A 19,364-nucleotide genomic window follows, 5' to 3' on the forward strand; every position below is an offset into this window, starting at 1 on the left:
GACTTTCTTGGGCCCCATCTATTAAACATGCTGCATATCACCCAACAACTACTTTGTGAACATGTAGGCATAAAATTTAATCTTTAAAAGTTATTTCCAAGTCCATGGAAGACACAAAGTAGATATAGCCAGGAGTCTGAAGACAAAAGCAAATCAAAGCAATTCACGAAGAACAAAAGAAATGGAAAAGAACAGGAAAATAAAAGCATATGAATGAATGGAGGCTTGACGTGAACTACAGGGTACACATTAGCGAGAAATAAAAAAAAAAAAGGAGGTCATTTAAGAAAGAGAGAAAGTTTTATGTGCCAGAAACTGCAAGCGAACAATGGAATTTTGTAAGGGAAAGTTGACAAGAACAATTTTTCCTTAGTAAGCTGAACAATTCTAAGCATCAGTGAAGGAAACTTACAGTCAGTGCATGATAGAAAGAGACAGAGATGGGGATGACAGAGCTGCATTTAAAAATGAGTGAAGATTTAACAAGCCAAAGAATCACAGAGGGCCTCAGGAGGCCTGATGTTAAAGAAACAAGAGCTAAGATTTTTCTAAGATTGAAAGGAGGCCAGTGTTGTAACAGTGCTGCTTCCTGGTTGGTGGGACTGGGGGTTATTTTCGTTTGGCCCCTCTCTCTATTTTAAAATGTTCTACCATGAATTGGATTACCTTTGTAATCAGGAAAAGAGGTTAGCACACATACTACGAGTAACAGAAAGAAAGCGAATAGGAGGAAGCAGAAAGAAACCAAGTGGCGAGAACGGGTGGATGGGCAAGAAGCAGCACCCGGAAGTGGCAGGAGCTGCCTTGGGTGGTCTCACAGTGAAGCTGATGCTGGAATGAGGGAGCTGCTGGACTGGGTTGAGGAAAGGAATCAACTAGAAAGAGGACCTCTCTCAGGACCGTTCCAGCCTTACTTTTGACTCCAAGATTTGATGTGCAATCAGGTTGCCCTTCTTATTTTCCAAGAACTCAAAATCACTTCTAATGCTCTTCTGGACGTTCCCTTCCCCATGCGTGTTTCCATTTCTTCCACTGTGGCTGCATGGACAGGCTGCCTGTCAGCCAGCTCCCACTTTCCTTACTCCAGGGAAAGGCTCTACCTATGCGAGCTGAGAAGAAGGTTCAGATCATGCCAGGAGACCAAGGCTTGAAGACCTCTTTCTCTCTGAGTTAAGAGAGGGCAGCACTGCAGGTGGATACTAAGACAGAGTAGAGAATGCCCAGAGTTGGAGCTTAAGAGCTGTGAGTTCTCTTCTGCCCTTACTGGTTTGGGTGAACTTAGTCTCTCTTTTAAAAATAATGGCACTGGCCAGGCACGGTGGCTCATGCCTGTAATCCCAGCACTTTGGAAGACCCAGGCAGGTGGATCACTTGAGGTCAGGAGTTTGAGACCAGCCTGGCCAACATGGCGAAACCCCATCTCTACTAAAAATACAGAAGTTAACTGGGCGTGGTGGCGGGTGCCTGTAATCCCAGCTACTAGGGAGGCTGAGGAGGAGGAATCCCTTGAATCCAGAAGGTGGAGGTTGCGGTGAGCTGAGATTGTGCCATTGCACTCCAGCCTGGGCAACAAGAGTGAAACTATGTCTCAAAAAAAAGCAAAAACAAAAACAAAAAAACCCACAGCACTAACACAGAGTGATCTCGAGAACATAAAGTTGAGTGAAAAGGCAAGTTCGGAGTGTGAAGAGACTGGGGGCTTCAGCTTTATCTATAATATTTTATTACTTCTATTGAAAAATAGTTGAAGGTGCTGGGTGCGGTGGCTCACGCCTGTAATCCCAGCACTTTGGGAGGCCAAGGTGGGTGGATCACCTGAGGTGAGGAGTTCAAGACCAGCCTGGCCAACATGGCAAAACCCTGTATCTACTAAAAATACAAAAATTAACTGGGTGTGGTGGTGGGTGCCTGTAATCCCAGCTACTTGGGAGGCTGAGGCAGGAGGATTACTTGAACCCGGGAGGCAGGGGTTTCAGTGAGCTAAGATAGTGCCACTGCACTCCAGCCAGGATGACAAATCGTAACTCCATCTCAAAAAACGAAGCAAAACAAAACAGAAAAGTAGTTGAAGGAAATAAGACAAAATTAATGACAATATCAATTCTGAGTGAGGGAGAATTGGGAGTATTTGATATACTATCTCAAGACTTTTCTGTATTAAAAAAATCCTCAATTAAAAGGAGTAACTGATGTGCAGAGATTCCCAAAATATACTGGATAACCAGATTTTTTTTTTTTTTTTTTTTTAAGCAGTTTCCAGATTTGGATTAACTTCCCCTCCATCAAAGTTTATGTTAGTTCGTGTTACTGGAGCTGGCTGGCCTTCCCTTGTGAATATTGTTTTAAAGATTGGATTAAATATCAAGGAATTTTGGAAGTTCTTATTTTTAAATTAAAACATCCCTACAAAATGTGAAATAAGTGCTTGAGTTGAAACCCATCTGGTTTGCTCTACCTATGATCCCATTCAAAAACCTCTGCAAGGTTACTCTGGGCCTGGGGTGGGGGAGGTGACTGTGTGCCTCCCTCGCCCCCCACCTGTTTAATCAGGTGAAATCAGGTTAGAATGAATATTAAGAGCCTCTGGAAGGGAAGAGATGTCAGGGAGCACCCTGAGAGACCACCTTAGACCAGGGATGGTGAGGGTGGGGGTGTGGGTGACATGCCTGCTTCTTCTATTTTTTTTTTTTTTTGAGAGAGAGTCTCGCTCTGTTTCCCAGGATGGAATGCAATGACACGGTTTCTGTTCACTGCAATCTTCTCCTGGTTTCAAGTGATTCTCCTGCCTCAGCCTCCCAAGTAGCTGGGATTACAGGCATGCACCACCACACCTGGCTAATTTTGTATTTTTAGTAGAGACGAGGTTTCACCGTGTTGGCCAGGCTGGTCTTGAACTCCTGATCTCTGGTGATCCACCCCCCTCAGGCTCCCAAAGTGCTAGGATTACAGGCGGGAGCCACCACACCCCACCAACATGCTGGCTTCTTAATTAGAGCCCACAGCGATTTATGGAGCACCCAGTTGTCAGGTACAGCACTCACGTTCACAGGCCCGCCTTTGTGATCTTATAGAGGAAGTACCTAGGGCGAACATTTGCAATATTTTTTTATGCTCCCTTTTTGATAAATGGAAAAATTTAATCCCTGCTTTTAACATTATCTGAAATGTCAAAATAAAGCCTGTGAATGATCAGGAGATTGGACACGCCCAAACCTGGTTGACAGTGTCTGCTCTAGACCGAGCTGCTCAAGTGCAGTACTGCCCCGAGACTCTCGGGTATCTGGCAGACCTAGACTTGAAACCTGACCTGATCGCTCGTAGGTTATGGACCTCAGGTGAGCTTCTTACCTTCTCTCAGCCTCTGTCCCCCTTCTCTGGAAAGGTGTTTATGACACCTGCCACTTAGGGCTGCTTTGCAGATTCCGTGAGGCACTTAGCACCACTGCCAGTTACATAAAAAAACAAAAACAAAAAGCCCCGAAAACTTTAATCCTAATAATGGCCTTGGGAGGTGGACTAACCCCTATACCCCCCATTTTGTAGATGAGAATACTGAGGCTCAGACATACAGTTTAATAAGTTGTTTAACCTAAGCACAGACCAGGGCTCCCCACCAGGCCTTGTGAGCCCAAGTCAGGGCCCTGGCCAAATGTCTGCAGGTGAACAGTAGATTTAGTCACCTTCTCCCCTGCCTGAGTCACAGGGCCCTAAAAAACAGGGCCAAGAGTGACTTGACTCACATGACTCTGCAGGACTCTTTGGATCGAGTTTCCTTAGCACTAGTTAAGCAAGTGCCATATTAACCAGCTCCTGTGTGTTCTGTGGATTCCCTTCAGTTTCTCTCTTGTCTAGCCGGCCCAGGGGCCACAGGCTTTATTTCAGAGATAAGACCAAGTTTCCTATTCCTTCTCAAACAGCCACTAGCCTGAGAGAAATCGCCTGTATATCACTTCAGCATGTGAATGGCTTTCTTTCTTTCTCTTTCTTCTTTCTCCTTCTTTTTTTCTCTTTCTTTTTCTTCTGTCTCTTTCTTTCTCTCTTCTTCCTCCCTCCCTCCCTCCCTCCTTCCCTCCTTCCTTCCTTCCTGCCTGGCTGCCTGCTTTTTTGTCTCTCTCTCATCCAGACTGGAGTGTAGTCACGCTGCAACCTCTCTGCCTCCCAGGCTCAAGTGACCCTCCTGCTTCAGCCTCCCCAGTAGCTGAGATTACAGGCACGCACCACCACACCTGGCTAATTTTTGTATTTTTAATAGAGATGCGGTTTCACCATGTTGGGCAGGCTGGCCTCAAACTCCTGACCTCAGGTGATCCGCCCGCCTCGGCTTCCCAAAGTGCTGGGATTACACGTGTGAGCCACTGTGCCCAGCCACGTGAATGGCTTTTAATGGAGACTTTCCCTGCGATCTCTCATGTGAGCTTTAAGTTTCACCATCCAACTTTTTACCAGATTGGCAAAAAAAAGAAAAAAAAAAGGAAGAACCTAAATAGACTTCGCTCTCTGTTCCTCCAAGTTCCTTACAGTTGTTCCCTTCCTCTGGTTGCTGAACCTGTCAGCCTCAGTTTCCTCATCCATATAGTGAGGACATTAATTTTGGCCCTGCCTGTTCTGTGGATCAAAATAAATGAGATGCTGTGTGAGAAGACCTTTTGCAAACTTTAAGGCGGGTTTCCTCCTCTCTGACTTTCCTGTGATCCAGCCTGAATCTATGCCTTCCTCAAGTGAGAAGTAGGACTGAGCCTTCTGTTCTTTGCAAAGCGTTTCTCAGCACACCTGCCCAGCTGCATGAGCTGAGAGGAAATCAGCAGAACAGTGAAGGCGGAAGAAACAGTGCCTGGTGCCGAAGACTTTACCTTTACCGCTTCCAGCACTTGTTAGGCACATCTCTGTTTACTGGGTTCCAAGCTCAACTCACTCTAAAAGACCTGGATCTTCTCTCTCACCAGTTTTCAGCAATGAAGTTTTGGTCAAGAGACTGTACCTGAGCCTCATTTGTAAAATGAATACTTGCCTCGCTGCGTTGTCATGGCACACGAGGACATGTTACGGTCAGCGGTCAAAGCATGTGACTTTTTCTTGTCCCGTTTGACTTTTCTCTCCCTTCAGTTTACCCCTCTTTTTTTTTTGAGATAGAGCCTCCCTCTGTCACCCAGGCTGGAGTGCAGTGGCACCATCTTGGCTCACTGCAACCTCCGCCTCCCGGGTTCAAACGATTCTCCTGCCTCAGCCTCCAAAGTAGCTGGGATTACAGGTGCCCACCACCACGCCTGGCTAATTTTTGTATTTTTAGTAGAGATGGTGTTTCACCATGTTGGCCAGGCTGGTCTCAAACTCCTTACCTCTGGTGATCCACCCACCTCGGCCTCCCAAAGTGCTGGGATTACAAGTGTGAGCCTCTGCACCTGGCCCAATTTACCCCTCTAAATCTCTGTGCCTCAGCTTGCTTCTCCATAAAATGGGGATAATAATCTCTGGACTACTTAGCTCACAGGGTTGGTTGTGTGACTTTGAAATAAAGGCTGCGGTAGGGCACTGACGATGGTGAAATGTAATAGAAATGCCTGAATGGGGTTATTTGCTGGCCTTGGGCTGGGGGGTCATGTGCTGGTCCTCAAAGGCCTGGCCTGTGGTCTGCGGCAACCGCGTTTAGAAGGTCCCTTAGCATAGCTGCTCATACCAGCTCTTCCTGAGGCCTGTGACGCTCTCCCATCTCCCTGCGAGGCTCTGCCGTCTCCTTACACCTGTTATCCCCGTGCCTCGCCCCTGTCTGCCTCTCTCAGATCTGCTCTGGATCATAAGACACAGGACCATCTACCACTATTCTCAGGATGCAGAAATGGTGCCTTTCCTGAACCTGAGGGCTGTCAGAAGCTGCCCATCACATGACATGCTCAGCCCCACTCCCCCAGCTAACCCTCATGAATAAATACTAAAAAGACTCATTATGGAGAGATAAGGAAAACAGGAAGAGCTTTGAAAGCGCCCAGCAACACCCCCTCCAGACCAGTGAACAACCCCACCCCCTCCAGAGGCCACCAGTGTCTTTAGCAACGAGGCCCCCTCTGCAGTTGAGGAAGAGCCTCTGTCTCTCAAACCCGGAGGGGACGGTGGGGCCTGGAGCCGGGAGGGCAGGCCAGAGGCAGGGGAGCTGAGCTGCTGTATTCTGGGCACACTTTCAAGGCCAGCTGCAGGGAGAACAAGCCGCTGCTGTGCGCCTGCAGCTGGCTGTGGTTAGGCCAGGGCTGTCCCTCACTTGTGGTATATTTAAAGAGACCCCACCAGACGGCTGTGCCAAGGGGAAGAAACGCACACATATCCCTGTTAGCCACACTGCGTCCCCTGCCAAGGCCTCTCCTCCTTCCTCAGCTCCCAGGCACTGCGCAGGAGAGGAGGTCCGACTTCTCAGCCTCCCCATGTACCACCTGGGGACACATGCCCCGGCTCCTGGCCTCTCTGCCCTCTGACCAAGCTGGCCATAAGTTCTGGGGATTAGCTAGCTCGCTGCCCCCCACCCTGGTGTTGGTAACCCAGCAACTGAAGGGGAGAGGCAGGCAGATGAGTCAAATGCAGCCGCACAGAACCTCTGGCTTGGTGTTCTGTTTGTGAAAAGTCCCTGTGAGTGAGGAGCCCCAGGGCTCTTCCCAGGGAGGGATGGGGCTTCCCTAAGTGGCTCCAGGCCACGTGCTCCTCCTCCAAGGGAGGCCCGGGCCCCACGGGACTGCAGCGCGGGCTTAGAGGCGAAGCTGGTGGGCCAAGAGGAGCCCACCCTGGCTGACCTCTCTGGCTGTCTCTTCCACTTGTTTTTCTCAAGTGAAAACAAGACTATAGGCCCAAACCCCCTGGGAAGGTAGGCCTGGGAGCGAAGCACTCTGGGCAGGAGAACCAATGGGCGTGAAGTCCCACGGAGCAGGTGTGCATTGAAGTTTGGGCTTTCAGTTGGCCAGAGACCTAGGAGCTGTTCTCATAGCAGTCAATGAGAGGGCTTCAGGAGCAGAGCCCAGTCGATGTGGGGTGAGAGGGTGGGAAGCGGGCAGCTTCTCAACCAGGGGAGGGGAGCCACCAGGCCGACTGTCTGAGGCAGGCCGCTACAAGTGCCGGAAGAGTTAGTGAAACCCAAGTGCACCAACAGGACGGGCCACATAACTCGTGGGGCCTAGTTCAAAATGAGAATGCCGGGCTCTTTGTTAGAAAATGATCAAGAATTGCAAGACAGTGGCAGAACAGCATTAAACCAGGGGCCCTTCTAAGCACAGGGACATTTTGTGACCACACAGATTGCATACTCACGAAACTGACCCTGGGTACCTGTGAGCAGCTCCCTGGAGCAGCTGTGAACAGCAGGACAGGTGAGCGGGGGGATGTCTGGCTGCAGCTTCTGTACTCCCCACCCCTGCTGCCCTGGAAACACCAGTTTCCAGACTTTTACCAGGCCTGGGACGTTATCTCTGCCCAGCAACAGCCCCTCTCCCTGTGCTAATGGCAGTGGAGATACCTCTCAGAAAAGAGGGAATCGCAAGGCTAGGGTGGAAGGAGGGCTGAGGGCTGGAGTGAAGTGTGGCTCTGGGGACTCGAGGCCTCTGAGTCCCACAGCCCCAGGGATTCTCTAGACAGGCCGCTGGAGCCTTCTGAGTGAGGGTATGGAGGTGTTTGGAACAGGATGGAGAAACAACACAGACTACGCTCTGGGTCACCTCTTAAGGACCCAAGACGGTCCATCCTGTGGGTGTGTGACAATCCAGGAGCAGAAGCAAGGTCCAGGAAGCCTTCTCCCCACTTGGGAACTTACCTCCAACTCAATGTGGTCATGGAGTTTCTTGCAGGTTGCTGCAAAAGTCTCTGAGGTGCCAAATTCGAAGTACCACAGCTTGTTCTTCATCCTGAACCACAAAGCAGAGAGACGGCTCAATATTCCTTGAAATGCTCACGTAAAGTAGCTGTTCTTTGGACTGGGAGGCCCAAGCCTTCCGCAGTTTCCCTAATCTTACATTTTCAGCCCTTGTTAATCAGATGATCGAGGAATAGAATTTTTACCAACTGTTCTTGCTCGGAAGTTAGAGAAAATCCACTCGTTTCTGAGACATCATGGTAACCCTGGGTGAACTACCAACTGCTCTCTGAACATCCTGGTCAGAACAGGAAGAAGGTCTCTGTAGCTGCATTAAGGAAACAGTTCTATGAGGAGTCAAACCAGAGGTGGCAAATATTGATACGGTGCTCTGGTCACTGTCTTTTCCATTACTCAGGCAGAACCCTCTTTGGGGCATGTTTGGGGTGTAAGGGAAAGATCCTTCTAAGACTTGAGAGATGAGCCGTCTTAGGACAGAGGAGGAAGAGCCCTGAACTAACCCAGCTAAAATGTGTGCTCTGACTGCGGGGAAGCAGAATGGCAAGAATTAGATACAGATTTGCAGGCAAGTTGGAAAAAAAGAAGAGTTGTTTCATAACAATAATCACCACCCCCTTTCTCAAATATATTTGCTGAGGCCATGGCAATCCTTCAGTTAAGGGTAAACCTTGTCATATTTGCTTCAAAGTAAGAGTTCACTACTTGGAGCTTTACAGTTTTTCAGCATTTTCCTTTAGGAGAAAAGGCTTTATAAAGTCAGATGGCTTGTCCTGACGGTTGGTGCTTTTGATCAGATGGTCTCACTAGGAAGTGTTTCTGAAGGTATTCCATTCCTTCCACCCCCACTGTCACCCCATTATCAGGGGTTGGCTAAGAGAAGGGACACCTGTCCACTTTACGAGCTGACAGATTTTGCTAAGGAAGGATTAAACAAAATCACATTCTTCTTGGCACTCAGAAGAGAGGATGCTACCTTCCACGTTGCTAATCCTCTCTCCTCAGGTTTGTAGCCCAAGGGGGAAGGAGCAGTCTTCAGAGGGAAGAGGGCTCATACTTTTTCCTCATTTTTCCTTAGGTCGCAGCAGATGACTCTTCAGAATAATAGACACAACTCTTTTCTGCACATTTCCTCAAGAGTCTACCTAGAACTTGAAGACGAGACTGTGTCCTTCCATTGTAGGAAGACTTCTGACATCTAGTTGGTTGGGAAACAGCTTTTCTGACTGTTAGTATGCATGAAAAGAATTGATAAATGATGAAGGAAGTAAGAATAAGCAAGCTCTGGGAATTATACCTCATGAATAAAGTTAGAAGAGCTGGGTGTACTGTAAGCAGACAGGAGGAGGGGATTCTCCAAGGAGGACAGAGTGAGGGGTCAGTGTCTTTCCACAGTCAATGATGGTGAAAGACCAAGTAACGGGAAAAACACAGATTGTCATCAATGCTGGAGCTGAGCATTCCTTTTTGGCAGCAAGAACGTCTCTGTAGCCAGGAGACTCGCTTGTGATTCCGTTTTCAAATATCACTGCTGGCCTGAATCATGACTTTTGAAAGTTATTACCAGGAGATTTAGAGTTTTAATAAAAGTTTCCGGAAGCCACAGCTATTTTTGCCCAGTAGTAGCTCTTCGATGAGCTAATAAAGGTTAAGAGGTCACGGTCAGGTCAGTATCGCAGGATAACTGAAAAGATCAAATAGACGACTCATTCACTGCTGGCTGTGTAACCTCTGACAAGTGACTTAACATTTTTAAGCCTCAGTTTCCTCATCTCTAAAATAGAGATAGGAAACATACCTGCTTCAAGGGGTAGTTGAAAAGTTAAATGAGGTGACAGCAAAGCCCTTCACATAAGGCTTGCTGCATAGTAGGCTCATCAAGAATGCTAGCTACTTACTTATCAGCTATTATTATTTCAGTGTCTTGAGCTGGCATATTTGGATAACATAGTGAGGCAAAGATGGCAGATAAAGATGTGGAGCTGTAGATATTTTATATTCATATTTTTCTGGGCAAGAAAAAAGGTGATCATATTTATTAAATTATGTGTCTTGACTTTTGGTAAAAAAAAAATATGTTCCCCATATGTCTAGTTTAATAGATGTTTTCAGCATCATACCATACCCAATCCTTGATTACTTATCTTGACTGGTCACACAATTGGCCAAAGTGATGTTAACTGCTAATATGCGGCCAGACGTGGTGGCTCATGCCTGTAATCCCAGCACGTTGGGAGGCCAAGGCAGGCAGATAAGAGATCGAGACCATCCTGGCCAATATGGTGAAACCCCATCTCTACTAAAAATACAAAAATTAGCTGGGTGTGGTGGCGCATGCCTGTAGTCCCAACTACTCAGGAGGCTGAGGCAGGAGAATCACTTGAATTCGGGAGGTGGAGGTTGCAGTGAGCTGAGATAGCACCACTGCACTCCAGCCTGGGAGATAAAGTGAGACTCCGTCTTGGAAAAGAAAATTGCTAATATGCTTCTGAGAATGTACATGTTTGGTGTGAGACACAGTCATCATCAATTCAACAAACATTCATTGTGCCAGGGACTAGAGGAGGCGAGCTGAGTACAACCAAGAACAAAACAGCAATCCGGGCACTGGACACCCGGAGAAGTCAGACAGGAAGAGACCTCAGTGTGGCAGGCTGAGAACAAGCTCTGGGGTTCGTAGCGGGAGGGACACCCAATTCTTAGTAGGCAGATGCCAGAGATGCGTTTAGAAGGATGTAGAAGGCAAACAGGGAAGGTGGAGAAAGAACATTTCAGACAGAGAAAGAAGCTAGGCCATACATACAAATAAGGACTTAACACACTGAAGTGAATTCCCCTCTGCCTTGCCTTCCTTTTCCTTTACTATCGCCAGCACACCACCACCACACCTGTCAAAGCCTTTAGGAAAAGCCCACAGGCACGCAGTACCCTACAATTTGAGCTAGGAGATGCGGCCCCACTCTCCCTGACCACCAACCAGAGAGCCTGAGTGCAGTGGTCCCTCTCCTCTTTTGAAGATGTCTCCCAGCTACTTTACTATTAGCCTTTGCTGGAGGACCACCGCTGCAGAGTGTGGCACCGAGTTTTCGTCTGTGTTGTCTTCTATCGTACAAGAATATGGCGTCCGAGAGCTGAGAGGCTAGGGTTCGTGGCTGGCTTTGCCACTCCCTGGCTGGGCAAGTTATTGAAATGCTCTGAAACTTCACTTCTTCTACAAAATGGGAACATTATTTTCTACTCACAAAGTTGTGAGGCTTCTGTGGCAGATGCAAAGTAGCAAGCAGGTGTTTAATGCATAGTAAGCGCTCAGCAGCTCTTCTTCCTTGTTGCTAGGAGACGCAATCACTGGGGAGGAAGATGCATTCCCAGAGGCTGCAGGGGTAAGGGTAGGTCTACCGTGGGGAGTCTATTGTAGGTGGCCAATATTTTTTGAAGAAAATAAAACTAACACTGTTTTAATGGCTGCTGGAACACTTTCTCTGCATCTCTCTTCCTGAGTTGTCTTTGGCCCACCATTTCTTTCCTTCTCATAACCACCTTTCAGCTGGAGATGACTAATCCTTAACCAGCTGTTCTGAGGCTGACTTCCAGTTCCACGAAACTCCTGGGTTCATTGTCAGGCTCTGAACTACCCAGATGAACCCATTCCGTTCCTGAGGCAGAAGATCCTCCTGTGTGCTCCAAGGGACTCTCAGCCACATGGAGAAATGGCAAATACAAGTAGTGACACCATGGCTCAACTCTATTTCTGGGTTTTCTTAATTGCCTCCTGGCTTATAAGAAAATAACATCAATTGCACACTAGCTAGTTGAATTTTTTCATTAGACAGATGAGAGAAAAAAATAAGACTAACTAAAAATGTTCTGTTATGTTTGTCAGCAATTTAGGGCTGGAATCCATCATCCTGACAGCTATGAATAGCCTGTTTTCAAGGATGTCCACAAGTGAAACCCAGCTAGCTGCTGGCCATTCACTTTACCAGCAGAGGCTACGTATTCAGCTTCCTGTGCCACCCCGAGCTTCTGGGGACCCTTTCCTGAGAATCAAGGAAGTTTTAAGGGCAATGGGCTTTTGAAGTTCTCGAAACATGAAAACATTTATTTGGGCTTAGAAGTCTACACAGAGAACACTACAGTTATTTCTAGAAATAGAAGCCCTTGAAGTGAAGGTATTCCTCTTTGTGGTTTGGACTTTGATAATCAGGTTCTCTGAGTGACTCATGACTCACATAGTTAGGCCTTGGGTGTCAGTTAGCATGAGGTTGGGAGGCCTCGTGAAACAGATGCTACCCACAAGATGGTGTTCTGTGTTGTATGCGGGGAGGGCAGAATGACTGAGTGGAGACTGCACTGCACCAGCGGGCAGAGCTATCTCCCAGACCCCGTTATCAAACACACCAGCACGTGCCTCCACGAGAGTCACTCAGCATCCCCAGGCCTCATCTCAGAAAGAAGGGCTTGGGGCTGAGCGTGGTGGCTCACCCCTGTAATCTCAGCACTTTGGGAGGCTGAGGCGGGCAGATCACGAGGTCAGCAGATTGATATCATCCTGGCCAACAGGGTGAAACCCCATCTCTACTAAAAATACAAAAAATTAGCTGGGCGTGGTGGTGCATGCCTGTAGTCCCAGCTACTCAGGAGGCCAAGGCAGGAGAATCGCTTGAACCTGGGAGGCGGAAATTGCAGTGAGCCGAGATCACGCCACTACACTCCAGCCTGGTGACAAACAGAGACTCTGTCTAAAAAAAAAAAAAGGGCTTGGACCATCTGCTTTCCAAGGTTTCTCCAAGCTCCCCAGGCAACTTGAGATGACACAATTCAGAACAGGATGGGAGGACTCACGTGTCCCACAACTGCTGCCCTGTCGGAGCGTGGGCCCAAGCATTGTCAGAGCTGACATTTTTGAAAGAGAATCCAGAAATATATTTTCATGTAAAATCTCCTGATTATTGGAATTGGCAACTAATTCAAGTTTTTAAGAGTCTAAGCCAAAAAGTACACATTTGGGAAAACTGTAGCTAGCCAACAGGACATTTCTGTACATGAATTATAAATTTTCATCAGATTCGTCTCAATGAAAACACAAAACAAATGATCTCAATCCCATTTGGGGTTTGCTGGGTTATTAGTGGTGTTACTGCTCCCGCTACCGAAGATAATAGACAAGTATTGGATTACTAAGGTAAATAGTAATTTAGCAAATCAGGTATCACAGATACGCAGAACGGCCAAATGCAACTAGAGTTGAATTATAATTGAGTGATAAATATTAGTAATATATTAGTAATAATGTTGACAGTACTTTACCTGTTAACATTTTACATTACTTGAATCTCGAATACGTTTGGAAGCTTAGTAATTATGTTAACCAAAGTTTACATCAAGAGTTAAAAAAAAAAAAAAAAAAAAGCAAAGGCAGGTGGGTTTTGCTGTAAGGCCAGGATGTCAAATCCTATAAGAGGCCCATGACTGTCACCTCACAGGTGCTGCAGAGGCCATCTGTGTCACCCGCACACCCAGCTGCCTTGGCCCATCAGAGAGTGTGTCACCACGTCTAATCCACCCTGCATGCTGTCCCCGGCTCTCACTGCTCATCAGGGCAGTCACTCGGTGATCCTCAGGCACGGAGCTGCGGATGGAATCATCTTTTCCAAGAGGGGGCAGTGCCCCTTTGGTTCAAGGGAAAGTGAACACCCAGCAATCAGGAAGGAGTCTTTATAAACAGCTATTTTTATACTCTGAATGTGACTCTTGTGCCTGCTGTTCCTGCCAACAGATTTGTGTTGGCTCGATGTGTTTCAGCTTCAAGGGGCGAGGTATTCCCTGACTTTTTTCCATAGCTGGGACAAGACTGGTGTTCAAGGCACTCAGAAAAATCTAGGGTGGTGAATGATGGGAAGACTGGAGACCAGACACCAGGAAGGGTGGTCAGAAACATGGAGAACAGGAAAGGGGAGATCTTGAGAAGGGGCTCAGGAAAAGAAAAAGGCTGAGGAAGCGGGGAGAAACTTGCTTAGGATGTATTTGACTGTATAACTATGGAATCCTCAATAACCTGTGAAGACACTTCTTGAGTCATTTTCAGATGTGAGAAATTAACTGTAAAATCACAGATGACATACTGTTTGCACTTAAAAGGCCTCCAGGGTTGAGGGACGTACAGCCAGGGGATCACAGGTTCCAAAGAGTCTTCCAAAGTATAAATAGAGTCCATGAGCTAGGTCAATATTTACAGGTGTGAACTTCCCAGCCTGGCCAATATTTCTTAATGTAAAATAGTATTTGTGCATTTAATTATAATAAAGACAGCATAGGCTAACTAGTGAGTTAAATCATAATTTTTTTGATATACAGTGGAATTAAATCAGTTACTGCTTGGTAACCGGAGACACGGATTGAGTGGCCATTGAATCCTGAATAATAAAAATGGGAAAACAAATGATTACTTAAAACAGCTTTATGGCTGACAAAATCCTATTCAATATGGCACCCATGGTGGGAGACGATGGGGGAAGGGATAAAAATGTGCATTATTCCATATTAAAAGGGTACATGTAAAATTACTACTCTATACCAGGGCTGGATGTTGGTTCCCTTCTAAGCCATGGCAGCCTTCTCATGGTACAGCTTTGGAAACTGAGTTCTTGATGATGCTGCTGGGAGGAACGGAGCTGGAATGCAAACCCCATCTCCTGACTTCCAGTCCAGACTCCTTACTGGTTTACTCCCACTGGCTCCTGTTGCTATGCCCCAGAGGCATCTGAGAGAAATGGAAAATTCAACCAAAGTCTCCAGAGCTAGTGACTGCAAAGCTGTGAGTTGTTCTCATTCACGCTTGTGGGCTGGGTTTACTCACATCTACCACATGGGCCATCTGTATGGCTGCAGGATCCCAGCTCGAGGTTGGCTGGGACCCTGACCCTCTTCGGCAGATCAGTGATCTGGCCTCCCCATTGGTCTCCAGTCTCCACTCTTGTCCCAGAGTAACAAAGGGCCAAACCCACGAGCCTCATGTTTAGAGCAGCGTCTGCATCCCTTCAAGGGTAATTCTGGGCCCTCAAGAATCTACTGCCTCTGAACAGTGACCCTTCTCTTCCATATGAGACAGTGTGTTTCTGCGGGCCATCGACACATTCTCCTTTGATGGGCTCTCCCGGATTCTGTCTGGCACCTGACGGTATCTCCTCCTAAGGGCAGGACTCCAAGCATGAAGACTGCCAAAGCCTGAAATCGGATCCTTTCCCAGTGCAGCACACGAGGACACACGTGTGCACGTGCGGGCACACACAGGCCACAGCAGGAAGGCTTCTCTGAGACTCATGATCCACTGTTCCCAAACATGCTCGCAGACCCTGCCCCTCTGAGGCCAGAGAGTCTCTCCAAAGGTGCAGCAGCCTGGCCGGAGAATGGCCACTGTGCTGTGAATGGCACCACTTTGGGGGTGCCCCTCAGGAGAGAATGCCGAGGGGTAGGTGAGGCCAGGCCCCATCTTGTCAGGGTTTTCCTTTCCTGACGGCCTAAGTCTCCAGGGTGTTTTTCCAGTTAGTATCTGCCCTTGCCAGGAGAAAATAGCTCCCTTCCCTCATCCAAAAAGAAAGAAAGAAAAAACTCTCACAGTTTGGCTGCTTCTTAGCAATCCTTTCTCCCTTTGAAGAGTTATTCGTGGAAAGAAAATCCCCTTCAGGCCGATTTGGCGGAGGCTGGAGGGCATGGAATAAGCCTGCTCTTGGCGGTTGTCGGACAGCAAAGTCAAATACTGGGACAAAAAGAAATCCCTGCCTGGAGGAACGGGGAAAGGCGGACAGGAATGTGCGCCCCTGAGGTTCTGTAGTGATGCCTTAGCTGTGCTTTCCCAGCGTTCACACGTTCACACGTCTATCAGCCCTGGGAGCTGGTATCTGAAGGCGGTGGGGACAGTAGAGACAGAGGTGGGCGAGGCCTCGTGTTAGAACCTGAGCCTTGAAGGCTTAGGGAAGGTGGCTGCCTTGCTGGAGCTGAGCCTCTCGCTGTGGAAGGCGACTTCCTGGGTCCTGATCAACCAAGACTAAAATGCGGAACTGTCTGGAGGAGCAGAGGCAAACCCCGGAAGCAGGTCCATGCCCTCACCCTACTGTAACCACCAGGTGGGTCCCCAGGGAGCCAGCTGAGCTCTGCCGGCCCCCAGCTGTTGGGAGGAATCTCACTTCCCACTTCACAAATGTTGACTGTGGGTCTGACCTGCACTGGTGGCTTTATACACTCAAGAGTCCCGCTCTTTTGATCCTCACATCTACCCCCCGCGGTAGGTACTATGGTGGCTATTTGTAGATGTGTGAGACTGCTGTTCCTTGGCAAGCCCACAGCTAGACTGGAACCGGATCACAGAGTCTGAGGGGATGCAGTCTGGCTGATCCCGTTCTCCCCTCTCGCTCCCCCGCCAGCCTTTCTGAACGCGAGGCAGTGCCTGCTTTATGATAGGTCGGGTTACAAAAGTTCCTTGGTTAAGCCAGTTGTTTGTCACTCTGAGCACATTTCCCCATAGAAACGATGTTATGTTGACGTTGGGTTCCCAGGCTAAAAGACAAGAGCCAGTTAACCCAGTAGGTACCCAAAATACAATGTCTAGTTTTAGAAAGAGCTTACTGGAGCTGAAGGAGCTCTGGTGAGAAAGCAGAAAGGCCTGAGTTCAAGCCACAGTTCAGTCACTGACTTGCTATGTGGCCTTGGGCAAATCATTTAGTCTCAATATCTTAGTTTCTTTATTTTTGAATTGACACAATATTACCAACCTGCAGGGGGTGCTGGGAATATTAAGTAAGAACACACACACACGGCCAGGTGTGGTGGCTCACGCCTGTAATCCCAGCGCTTTGGGAGGCCTGAGCAGGTGGATCAGTTGAGGTCAGGAGTTCGAGACCAGCCTGGCCAACATAGTGATACCCCATTTCTACTAAAAATACAAAAATTAGCCAGAATGGTGGCCAGCACCTATAATCTCAGCTACTCAGGAGGCTGAGGCAGGAGAATTGCTTAAACCTGGGAGGCGGAGGCGGAGGCGGAGGGTGCAGTGAGCCAAGATTGGGCCACTGCACTCCAGCCTGGGTGACGGAGTGAGACTCCATCTCAGAAAAAAAAGAAGAATATACACACATGTGTATGTATATATGTGGATTGGGGATCTTTGCTTTCCTCAACTTCCTGGGAAAGAAACCTGGAGACTTCCACCCTACATCCCTGGTGGTGACCCTAAAGTCTGGGCTGGAGTTCTACTTAGGAGGGGAATGAAGATGCCAGAGGGAAAGTGAGAAGTAGCAAAGGTGGAAAGGGTAGCAGAGAACACACACCCAAGTATGCATCCTGCGTCTGCCTTTACGATCATAAAACTCCACGATGGTCTGGTTATTTCTGCCTACGTTTCCTGTGCCTTCCACACCATCAGGCAGTTAGAGGCAGCCTGTCTAGAATTAAGTCCACAGTAAGTCGCTCCCTCCTTGTTTCCCCTACCTTTCCCGTCATGAAATTGTTAGCAAGGCAAGTCAAAAACGCATTAGATAGGGCAGATGCCTGGATAAATACCCCCCTTCTCTTCCCTATTCCATCTTCCTGTGCCAGTTTAAAAAACCTTAAATAGGAAAGCATGAGCCAGAGCCTCGCGCTGCCTGAGAAGACTGCGGTAGACCCTGCCAGCAAAATCCTTTCTATTTCATCCTTCTGAAAATCTCATCCATATGCTCTCTCCTTTGCTTCCACTCTGACGTTTGTGACTTCTTATTCTTGTGTATACATCCCTGCCACCCATTTCAGAGACTGCAATTTATGGGAACTTGTCATCGTCACCTGGCCTGGTGGTACGGCTGTGTGACCTGCCCCACCATGCCTCTGTCTGCAATCTCTAAGGTCGTGTTCCTCACCCCTAATGAACACAACTCTTTCAGTTTGCCCCTTTCACTGTGAAGTTGGCAAACTCATCTGTTGGCTGTAGGTGTGGCCCCAGTGGTCCTCCCTGCCAGTTCCTTGGGAGAGCTGCTTGGCACCACCTTAGCCACGCCTCTTATTTCTAGCTTGCACCTGCTGCCCTTCTGTGGGCTGTGATTTTAGACTTTAATTTGAACACTCTACTTTATCCCACTTAAATCTCATTTTAAAGCTCTCCTGTTTGGTCTTCAAGTCTCTGGCCAAAAATATTCCTCTTGGTTTATGTGATAAGCTCCCAATTCCTTGCCAGGGTCCTCTCATTCCAGCATGAAAATCCATGGTCCAGAAGAACAGTCGTTCTCAGATCAGCTACAGAGCAGCTCTGTGTTCCCCATATGTGCCTGTTTCTTCTAAAATTATGACTCATGGCTGAGGAAGAGACTAAAGCATTCCCTTTGCGCGTGTCCCTTAGCTTCCTACCCGACATCCAAAGCCACTAGAGAAAGTAACCAGGATTCTTCCAGATGTGCCATTTGCCACCATGCCACAGGCAGACAGGAGAAAGAGTCTGTAAGTTATATAACTATGTGCACTCGAATGCAGGGGTTTTCACCAATGTGAATTCTGTAAAATATCGGTCTCAAGAGACTTTGGAGTGAGGGGATTCTATGGTCAAGTAAATTTGGGAGATGAAGTACTTTACTTTCTCTTGCTTTTTGCATGGTCCAAGCAGGTTAGAATCTACATTGAAAGCTCTACAATATCAAACAGAAAAGAATTATGTTTAACTATATTTTCCAAGTGTATTCAATGACTGACATCCCTCCCAGTCTTCCTGTGAATTTCCTTGTAGCGCGCTGTGGAATGCGTTTTAACCAGTGCTGCACGGTAACACATGCTGAGAGAAGACACTGGGTAGCTTCCTCTGCAGGCGCGTGAGGGGCTGAAGCTCATGGTGAGTCTGTTCGCTGCTCTGTCTCCCTTCTCCAGAAGGTCCAAATGTATCCTCCTTGTGCAGAGACTATACTTTTCATTTTCCCCCCAAACAGGATTTGGGCATTTCCTGTTTATTTCCATATCTACTTATTAATCAGACTGACTTCTCTTTCTGTTCTCTTTGCCTTCCTGGGTGCCTTTTCTTTCTGAATCATTCCTTTTTTTAAAAAAAAATTTATTTTATTTACTTATTTTTTTGAGACAGGGTCTTTCACTCCATTGCCCAAGCTGGAGTGCAAGTGGTATGATTATATTCACAGTTCCCTGCAGCTCTGAAACCCTGGGCTGAAACAATTCTCCCCTCTCAGCCTCCCAAAGTGCAGAGATCACAGGCATGAGACACGGTGCCTGGGCCCGAGTCATTTTTTTAAATGACATCTAGGAACCCTCTGTCAATGTTTTAAAATTCTCCTCAAGCCCATTCATTCTCTCCTTTGGCAGGAGATCAGTTCACATTTATAGCACCAATAATTTGTGACCAAGGTCAGGCAAGAAAAATAAACAATTGGCCCCCATCACAACCCTGAGGTTACATTTCCTGGGCATCAGCGTGACAAGCTGGAGGGCCAAGGCTCTTATGGTGCCTGGCAATGTGTTTATTTGGCTTGCACGGTGGTGTTTAAAATTGGAAAAT

General features: G+C 47.7%; 1 protein-coding gene across 7 annotated transcripts in view; it reads right to left on the reverse strand.

The window, feature by feature from the left end:
* Positions 1-19,364, reverse strand: part of DGKG (diacylglycerol kinase gamma) — a 213,134-nt gene that overhangs the window by 58,969 nt on the left and 134,801 nt on the right. For all 7 annotated transcript variants that reach the window (XM_012470823.2, XM_012470820.2, XM_064366909.1 and 4 more), the window contains one exon: positions 7,784-7,874. In XM_012470823.2, the coding sequence (XP_012326246.1) occupies positions 7,784-7,874 (91 nt within the window). The remainder of the gene's footprint in view (positions 1-7,783; positions 7,875-19,364) is intronic.

This window comes from Aotus nancymaae, unplaced genomic scaffold, assembly GCF_030222135.1.
Source record: "Aotus nancymaae isolate 86718 unplaced genomic scaffold, 86718_ANA_hifiasm-v0.15.2.pri h1tg000067l, whole genome shotgun sequence".
Classification (NCBI taxonomy): domain Eukaryota; kingdom Metazoa; phylum Chordata; class Mammalia; order Primates; family Aotidae; genus Aotus; species Aotus nancymaae.